Source organism: Sitophilus oryzae, unplaced genomic scaffold (assembly GCF_002938485.1).
Source record: "Sitophilus oryzae breed Bouriz unplaced genomic scaffold, Soryzae_2.0 scaffold_1576_pilon_pilon, whole genome shotgun sequence".
In the NCBI taxonomy this organism is placed as follows: Eukaryota; Metazoa; Arthropoda; class Insecta; order Coleoptera; family Curculionidae; genus Sitophilus; species Sitophilus oryzae.
In genome coordinates, this window is record NW_022146254.1 from 9,417,187 (window position 1) to 9,427,188 (window position 10,002).

At 31.6% G+C, this 10,002-nt stretch overlaps 1 protein-coding gene across 1 annotated transcript in view; it reads right to left on the reverse strand.

Moving 5' to 3' along the window:
* The window catches only part of LOC115879437 (angiotensin-converting enzyme), a 123,192-nt gene extending 114,162 nt beyond the window's left edge, over positions 1–9,030 (reverse strand). The window contains exon 1 of the mRNA XM_030896270.1: positions 8,431–9,030. Coding sequence (XP_030752130.1) covers positions 8,431–8,850 — 420 coding nt within the window. The 5' untranslated portion in view covers positions 8,851–9,030. The remainder of the gene's footprint in view (positions 1–8,430) is intronic.
* Between the last annotated feature and the right edge of the window lie 972 nt (positions 9,031–10,002).

The window sequence follows — 10,002 nt, forward strand, 5'->3', positions numbered from 1 at the left end:
TTTGTTGATTTTATATTAGTAATTGAAGGTGTTTCATTAGGTACTACAAGTAAGTTTAGCAGTTTATTTGTGTCCCTATTACGTCTAAATTGAGTATAAATAAATTGTAAAATAATGAGAAAATTACAAGTTATATAAAAATACAGTCTATAATTTTAAGTATAAATAAATTAGGCTTGTATATTGAGGAAGTCGTATATAGTTCGTTTTTTAAGCGTGAGAATGGTTTCGCTATCGTTTGCGTTTTATAAAAACCATCTATTATGATTCTTAAAATGATTTCAGATGGTTCGGAAAAATTTCTCCAGAACAATAAAAATGAGCGTAGGCGGAAAGAAATCTAGAAATTTAATTGTACCACAGAGTTATTTGTACCCGGGTATAATGTCATGCAAAGTTTTGGCATTTTGGTTAAATAAATCACCGAAAAAATAGAAAAAAATCATATTTTATGCCAAGTATTTTTTATTGGATTGATAAAATTTGTATCTATTTATGTTTCGAGAAGTTTTTCAAAAAAAAACCGTTTTGTTTAAAATGTCTATATATTTGTGGAGGGTTTGCTTTTTGAAAATTAATATATTAACAATATATATTAACAAAAATAATGTTTATTGAAAAAAAGCTGATTTGCGCAAATCTAAAATTTGTCAACATTCGTGGGACACAGGACATAGGGTAGGAATAATTACACATTTACTTAATTTAAGTAAATTTATAACGTACTATACCGGGTGCGTCTCAAAAGTGGCTCACCCCCTATAACTTTTTTATTTTTTCAGATAAAAAAACGAGATTTGGTAATAAAAAAGTTGTCTTGGTTTCGAAATAGCAAGTGTGTGGTACCAAATTATTCGAAAAAAATACTTTTTCCAATTATGCTAATGAGCCACCCTCGTTCTGAAAAAATTGACATTAGACGATCAAATCTATTTTTCCAAGGCTTCTTAATTAAAAAATAGTGTTTTTATTTTGTTTTAAGCAAAAATGTCAAAAGTTGACATATGATAATATGTTATTTTATTCAGAGAGTGCCATTTAAAAATCAAATATTGTAGTCATTTTTGGTGAAACAGGAAGTGACCAAAAACAATTGATCAAACCAAATCAATGTTAATTTATGCCTTATTCTGACATACCAAATCTCTGTTTTTTTATCTGAAAAAATAAAAAAGTTATCGGGGATGAGCCACTTTTAAGACGCACCCGGTATACATTTTTTAACAAGTTTAATAAATCGTATCCACCTTTCCATGAAGATACAAGTACAAAATTCGACTTAACAATTTAATTTTAACTTAAAATGTAATTTTACTATTATATGACATGACCCTAAATCAGGTCTATCTGAGGTCATTCCTATATTTTACTCAACGGGTAAAATATAGGTACTTTGACCAAGAATATGTCACGATAGGGTGAATACAATGGTAAGGTTTTATGGTTGTGTAACCAGCATGGGAACGACCGTGGTCCATTCTTAAAAGCCTTATAATCTTTTTTAATAAATTAATTAGAAGTCTATTATTATAACTCAGTAGTTGTCGGAGATTCGTTTTGGGATTTCCTTTAGATATATTTATATTTATTATATTTTAAATTGTTAAGTCCCTTCTACACATAACGTTTTACCTGTCAGTTTTGCCTGTTCAGTCAAAACGTATCAAGTAAAACAGCGTGTAGATGAAAAAACGGTCCGTTTTACACGGAAAAAAAGCTAAACTGGCTTAAAGATTATTTATTAATCTTGAACCAACGATATGCTAGTTTCCCCATTCCGCAAATCTAGTTATACTTCTTTTCAAGAAAACCTTATCCTTAGAAGCTAAGAAAATTTATCTTTTATTTAAGATTTACCTAGTATTGAAATTAAGATTATAACTATACTCCAGACAATTCTAGATAAAATCTTGTTTCGAGTACAACTTATACTTATTTGTAAATTAGCAAATTATTGCATCAAGTATAAACATTTTTTGTGTACATGTAATAATTACTTTATTCAAGTGTAATATCACCTACTATAAAATAAAGCCTCTTCTTACTTTTACGTTTCTGCTTGTGATATGTGAAAATGAAGGACCTTCTTCAGGCATGGGAGATGACAATTTGATCCCAAAATTTCAAGGTAAGTTTAGCAATAATCCTACATTATTTGATGACATTGGTTGGAGGTTAGGGGGAAATTTTTAGCATGTCCCAACTCTATTATATTCATGTATGTTACCGGGGAAACCCGATTTTAGGATAAACTAGTTTTTCTTAGGACGAATATTAACCGGGATCGAAAAACTATATAGTTCTCACAAAATTCGGTAACGTGTACCCTATGCTTTCGGAGGATCGGGTTCGATCTTGTTAGAAACTCTTGTTTTGGTAAAATCTTTTCTTAATTTCCATTTACAATAGGTATGGAATTTTGAAATATCACCAGAATAACCCCGAATATGGTTAATACTTTTTAAATTAGATTAGCTAAACATCACCTACCAAATTATATGCTTTTCGTAATAAGAAAATACAATAAAACTGTGTAATTTCCCAATATAGGTAGATATTGGACAGCGGAATAGCTAATTAAAAACGAGAGACAGTAATAAAAATTGTTAAAACATAATTGAATCATTCCAAATGTGTACATACCTAGTTTACCACCAGTGTATAAGAAATAATGCATATTAAAATGGAGTCCCCCTAATCTCAAACCAATGTCATCAAATAATGTAGGATTATTGCTAAAATTACCTTATAATTTTGGGATCAAATCCGTCATCTCCCATGCCTGAAGAAGGTCCTCCATTTTAACATATCACAAGCACAAACGATAACAAAAAAACTTTATATAAAGTACCCGGCGCGTCTCGTGTCGCAGAAGAGAAACAGAAACCCAATGAAATGAAGATAGGAATCAGGAATGCACTGTTGCGTTGTTGCTGTTAGGGATGGTCACTTAATATAAGAATAGTAACTCTTGGAAATATAGGGTGTTATTCTCGCGGTGAGAATAATACACTTAAAGTCTTAATACACCGATTTCAAGTAAAAGTTTTAAAAAAGTTAAGAATACTACTTATTATTATATAAAAGCATTTATACTTCATTTAATAATAGTTTCTTCGTTGCTAAAGGATTTATTCACTTGATAGTAATATAAGTTTTTCTTAAATATAAGTCATTTTATTCTTTCTTTTAGATTCAAAATTACTTAAAGTGACTATAACTATACATAAAAAGCAAGTGTAAAAGTAAAATAGTTCCAAATATTTGTTGTACTCATGGAAAGAATACTATCCTTAAAGAAAGTGTAAAATTTTAAGTGTATGATTGTTCTTGAATATAGAAATGATTTTTTTCCGTGTACTTGAACTGAATTAAGACTGAACTAAGAGTGAACTGAATTAAAGTGAATATATATATATATATATATATATATATATATATATATATATATATATATATATATATATATAGGAACTGCATTGCTGACACCTAACCGACCACGTCTTCACCAGATAAAGAAAACATAACGATGCAGAGAAATAAATCAGTATTGAAGAGTATTGAAATAAAACTTGATTTGTATGCATCCTTTATCCGATGTTACGATATTAATTTTATTGGTTGAATTTAAAGACTTCGATTGGTTAGGAAATTACGTAGTTTTTAAATTTACTGCATTTTCATGCCTCCGTTTATCGGACATACGATTTGCTTGTCAGTGGTGTTATTTTATATTTTCATTTCCATAACAATTTCGCTGTCTTACTAATACTCTAAGAGCAAGCAACGTTTTCGAGACAGAATTTTAAGACAGCTGGTTCTTTAATATATATATTGCTTTTATCTCCTGAACAGAGTTCGGACCGTCTGGCTGCCTGTAGACATTGCGTTCACTATTGCGTGTCATATCTGTATTCAACATCTGTTCACTACTAATTTTAAAAAGTTTGAACATCCTGTAACTCTAAAACTGCTTCATTTCCATACCCATGTTTATAGGAACTTTTTTTCATATTTTTTGATGAGTAATCAATGAGTACTTATTTAAAACTGTCGCAAGTTAATAATATTGTTTTTTTTAAAGGTTGCTATAGACTTGGATCAAGGCAAGTTAATAAAATTGCGTTTATCTCATAAAAGAGGCCGGAATCGACGAAATTTCAAGAGACAACTTTTAATCGGCATTAAACTGCTTACACTATTTCGTAAACAAGAGAAAAAATCAGTGGCGTTCATGCTTTTTTTAGAAAAATATTCCAGAGATAACCCATATGCACGTCTCTGGTGAATATGTCGACACATTTTTAGCTTAAAATATGTCGCATTTATAGAAATTTTTACCCTCAAAATTCCATTCGAAACGCTAAAAGTGCTTGGAAGAAAATTATAATAAATCGAAAAATTATTAAGACATTAACACCCTGTAGCTACTAAACAAAGCAGAATCGGACCTATATTGATATGAAAAATAAATATTATTTTTACGTGAAATTTCCCCACGAGAGATGGCACATTTTTTTTGAAACACCCTGTAGATCTGGCAGAACTGGAACCTGGATGTAGGTCCATGAAGCTTGATGTTACTACGATTCATTTAAATATAGTAAAAAAGAATAGTTTCTTTAAATTCCAAGACCCAGTATTTTAAAAAAAAATATACCTATTTATGGCTCTAATATAACCAATTATCCACTCTACCGGGTGTTGCATCGTCGGACGGGATATAGGAAATCCCATGTAAATTTTAATGGGGCCAATTATTGGCTTCCCTAATTATTTTACAGAATAATTCTATTTAGGTTTATTGAAGAGCACTAAAACCCACATTCAAAAGAATAACTTGAGATATTTTTGATTAGCTCGTTTACGAGCTATCGCCGATTTCTTTTTAAATATTTCTCCTTTCTTATGGCACTGTATTTACTTATGAGCACCAGTCAATGGTCAAATGAAGTTGTCATTTCAGAAATTTACCTATTTAGTGCTTTATTATTATTGAAAACTCATTCCTACATCGGAAATCTTAAAGATGTATTTATAAATACAAATTAATATGAATTAAAGTAAAATAAAGTAATCAATTACAAGGTTAATTATAGTATTATTACAATATTTAATAACTTAATAATTTAGGTGCTATTAAATTGTTAGAACTTTAGGATTTAAGAAGATGTTCAAATATTCCTCCATCGACTGCTAGACAATAACCCAGGCTATCATAAAATTCTTTTCTTACATTCGCTAGTTGGTAAACTGAAATTCTATTGCATTCGGCAGAAATAACATTTTTTAACTCGTCTAGATTTGGGTATTTTTTATCCATGTATATCCTGTTTTTTAAATGGCCCCAGAAAAAGAAATCATTTGGCGAAATATTAGGAGAGTTTGCTGGCCAATTTACTGTATTATTTAGGTCAATAACGTTTCCGTCAAAACTATTGTCTAAATATTCCCGAACAGCCAGGGTACTATGTGCCGGGCAGCCATCCATTTGGTACCAAACTTCCTGATTTTCTCTAGCGGCATCATGTAAAGCAGGTATAATATGATTTTCGAGTAGTTCCAAATAATATTCTGCATTTAAATTTCGCGTAAGAAATAATGGCCCGATAATATTGTGTCCGAATTCCCTGCCCAAACATTTACTTTGTTACCTTGTTTCGACAAACCTGTGTTGGTTTTCTTTGTTCCAATATCGATAATTTTGAACATTGTTTTCATTATTTAAGGTAAACGTGCATTCGTCAGTGAAACATATGTTTTTTTAAAAATTCCCTATCCGTCTTTGCTCTTTCCATCATATCAAAACAAAACGCCTGCCGCCGTATTTCGTCCCCATCTCGTAGCTCTTGGTGCTTTTCATATTTGAAGGAATAGTATTTATGTCGTTTCAAAATTCGAAACGCTGTAGTGTGATCTATTTCTATTTCATCCTCAAGTTTCCTTGTCCTGATCTTTCCATCGTTCTCTTCCACGCACAATAAAACTTCCAAGTCGGTATCATTTTTTGCATCTTTTCTTTGTTCCTGCCTTGCTTCACATCTGCAGTTATTTATTAGGGTACCTTTGGTCTCAAATCTCTGGATATCCCTTGCGATTGTAAATTTTCCAGGTATAGGTCTATTCGGATACAGAGCAGCAAACATGTTTGACACCATTTGATAACTATTTCCTTGATAATACTATTTAATCATCAATACTTTTTTCTTCGGTAGTGTAATTCATGGCTAATATTTTCGATGTAGGTATGAGTTTTTAATAATAACAATAAAGCACTAAATAGATAAATTTCTGAAATGACAACTTCATTTGACAGTTATCTTTTACCTTGACTGGTGCTCATAAGTAAATACAGGGCCATAAGAAAGGAGAAATATTTAAAAAGAAATCGGTGATAACTCGTAAACGAGCTAATCAAAAATATCTAAAGTTATTCTTTTAAATGTAGGTTTTAGTGCTCTTCAATAAACCTAAATAGAATTATTCTCTAAAAAAATTAGGGAAGCCAATAATTGACCCCATTAAAATTTACATGGGATTTCCTATAATGTACACCCGGTATACAACATTCTGTGTTTTAGGTATAAATATAAATGTTTTGTGCAACGTATCGCTGTTGAATTTAGGTTAAAACAATGATAAAGTGTTATCAGGATGAACGCAACAAGTGAAGTAACTTCTGTATGGGGGAATAACAATACGTTAAAATGATAAAAAGGCCTAATTTCTAATGTTGGTGATATCTGTAGTCGTTATTCAGGATTGCTTGTAAGATTTGAACGTCGAAAACAAAAATAAAACATGTTTCGCATGGCGGTCGTAACAAAATTAAATTTGCTTTACAGGGTGTTTTAAAATAAATGCTAAAAATTTTAAGAGGTGATTTTTTGTTAAAACCAAAGCTTAGTTTATTATGTAAACGTCCTTTAATTGTGAAAAGGCGTGTACCAAATTTTATTAAAATATCTGGAGAGTCTTCGAAGATATTAGGAAAAAAACGATTTTTTTTTAAACTTTGATGATACCCTGTATCTCAAAAACGAAGCATTTTAGAATTATATCTATACTAATATATAAAATCCTTAAAAGTGACTGACTCACTGATTAATCACGATCCTGCTCAAATCACTCAACGTAAGAAGCTCAATTTTGGCATACAGATTTGTTCTAGGGTGTAGATTGATAGATTGTGTAGGTTGATTCTAGGGTGTTCGATAAGATGGGATTTTTCAAAATTAGGTAATATTTTAAGATTTTTTAAAAACGTGTCTAGGGTGTTTAGAAAAATCTGGTCATTGATTAATCACGATCCTGCTTAAAGCTGTTTTTTTGGAAAACGGATTGACTTTAGGGTGTAGAGGTTCGATAAGAAGGGATTTTTCGAACTCGAATTCTAAGGGGGTAAAACCATCCCTCAAATATTAGAATATTTTTTATTTAAAACCGGTGAGTTTTTCGGAAAAACTCTTAAACACGTATATTTTATTTTGTTGTTGTACATATTGTAAGATTTTTTAAATATTTATACAGGGTGTTTCATAAAATATGGCTATTGCGTAGTCACGATTCTGCGTAAACTGCTTGACGTTTAAAGCTGATTTTTGGCAAACGGATTGACTGTGGGGTGTAGAGGTTCGATAAGGAGGGGTTTCTCGAATTCCAAGAGGGTGAAAACGCCACTGAAATATTACAATATTTGTTATTTAAAAAACGGTTAGTCTTTCGGGAAAACGCTTGGAAACGCTTTTTTTTACGTATTATGAAATTTTTTAAAAAATCATACAGGGTGTTCCAAAAAGTTGGCTAATTTCTTAACTGCTTAAACTGCTTGACGTAAAAAGCTTATTTTTGGCAAACGGATTTTTCGAAAGTCAAATTCCAACGAGATGAAACTACCCCTCAAATATTACCAAGTTATATAATAATATCGCCATATTGTTTTTTCTCATGCTGACATAAATGTGAGAAAATTTTTTCCAGTTTGTATGTTAATGGAAATTCTTGCTTTGCTTTATCATCACCATTACAAATGATTAATTCGACGCGAACGAAGTCGCGGGTACACGTTAGTGTTTATATAATCTTTTTACTTTATCTTCAGAAATATTTGAAAAATTACTAGTGAAATATCGGACAATTCTGTGTAACAAATTCCGACACACTCTGTGTAATAAACCCATCACAATTGCATATGCATTACTTATAAGAACATATAATTATTAATATAAGCTTTTTTTATTTTTTGTTTACTTCTTTGACCCTCTTTTGTATAATTTTGGTTAACTTATTTTTGGTCTTTGGTCATTGACATGAACACATTAGCACCCACACACATTTTTAAAATTATAAATAAAATTTCGTTCAACCGGTCAAATTTGTGGCTATACGCATACTGAGTAATAACAAAAACTCAAAAAAATAGTGACTTACAGCTTCAACTTGAGTCGCCTGATTGACGTTTGTCTCGAAATTCCACTGAGCTGCCACGTTATTAGTGCACTGTTGCGACGCTTGCAAGTCCAGAGCCTGCAATAACCCCCTAACATCACCAGCATAAGCCCTATTCATATTCCGAGCATTATCAGCTCTTGCCTCGTCCGAATTAGGGTCCTGTCTCCTGGTAGGGTAATTCTGAGGGTAGTTTGCACCCCTGTTTCTCTCATTATCACGATCATAAGGGTTGTTGGGTGTATACTCAGGATTAGGTACAAAACTAGGGTTCTGAGGGTAATTCCCGGAGTTCGGTTGGTATTGAGGTAGATCTAACTGAGGCACCGCGTATGTTAGTACCGCGAAATAGTTCACTGTAACTAGGAAAAGTACTTTTCGGCATGTCCCGATATCGCACATATTTTTCTTTTAACTAAAAAAAATATTTTTTTAATAATATTGTGTTTTAACGAATAGTTTATGGTATGAACTGAAGTGCTATTGTTGTAGCGCTTCCATATAGCCACGTGAGAACCCAGGGCTATGTGTTGGGTGCCTGGGTTCAGTGGGGGGAAGGTTCACGACGGTCGTACCTTTGAACCGGGCCGGTGCATTATAAGTTAACGAGTGTTTTATTCTAATTATCTTGCATAATAAATAGAGTTTGTTTTATGAATAGTTTACTATGCTTAAAAGCTATGTAAACATGAAAAAATCTGCGAAGAAGAGTTAGTGCTTTAGTTATAATTAGTTGATTTTTTATGATATATTCTATAAAATATTAAGTAATTTTATTGGTTATGGTTAAATATCACTGAAATATTTGTGCTCGCTTAGTAAAAAAAAAGAACAAAATATTTTATAAACAGTCATTTTAAGCTTTTATTCCTTTTTGAATTAATCCAATATGATCGAAAAGAAAACGGCGTCAACTTGAATAATGAATTTAATCATGAATTTTTATCCCGCAACGGAAAAATCATACTTCTTCAGCTAATGGTAAACTGCTGATGGACACATTCCATCCAGTTCGAAAGGACGCAGTCCATGAAAGTTTTCTCGTTATGATTCGGTTTTAATGTATTCTTTTGATGATAATAATGCTATTTAATAATGGATTTATACCCCCCAACCGAATAATCATACTTCTTCAGCTAAGGGTAAACTGCTGATGGACACATTCCATCCAGTTCGAAAGGACGCACTCCAGGAAAGTTTTCTCGTTATAATTCGGTTTTAATGTATTCTTTTGATGATAATAGTGCCATTTAATAATGAATTTATAACCCCCAACCGAAGAATCATACTTCTTCAGTTAATGGTAAACTGCTGATGGACACATTCCATCCAGTTCGAAAGGACGCAGTCCAGGAAAATTTTCTCGTTATGATTCGGTTTTAATGTATTCTTTTGATGATAATAATGTTATTTAATAATGAATTTATACCCCTCAACCGAAGAATCATACTTCTTCAGCTAATGGTAAACTGCTGATGGACACATTCCATCCAGTTCGAAAGGACGCAGTCCAAGAAAGTTTTCTCGTTATAATTCGGTTTTAATGTATTCTTT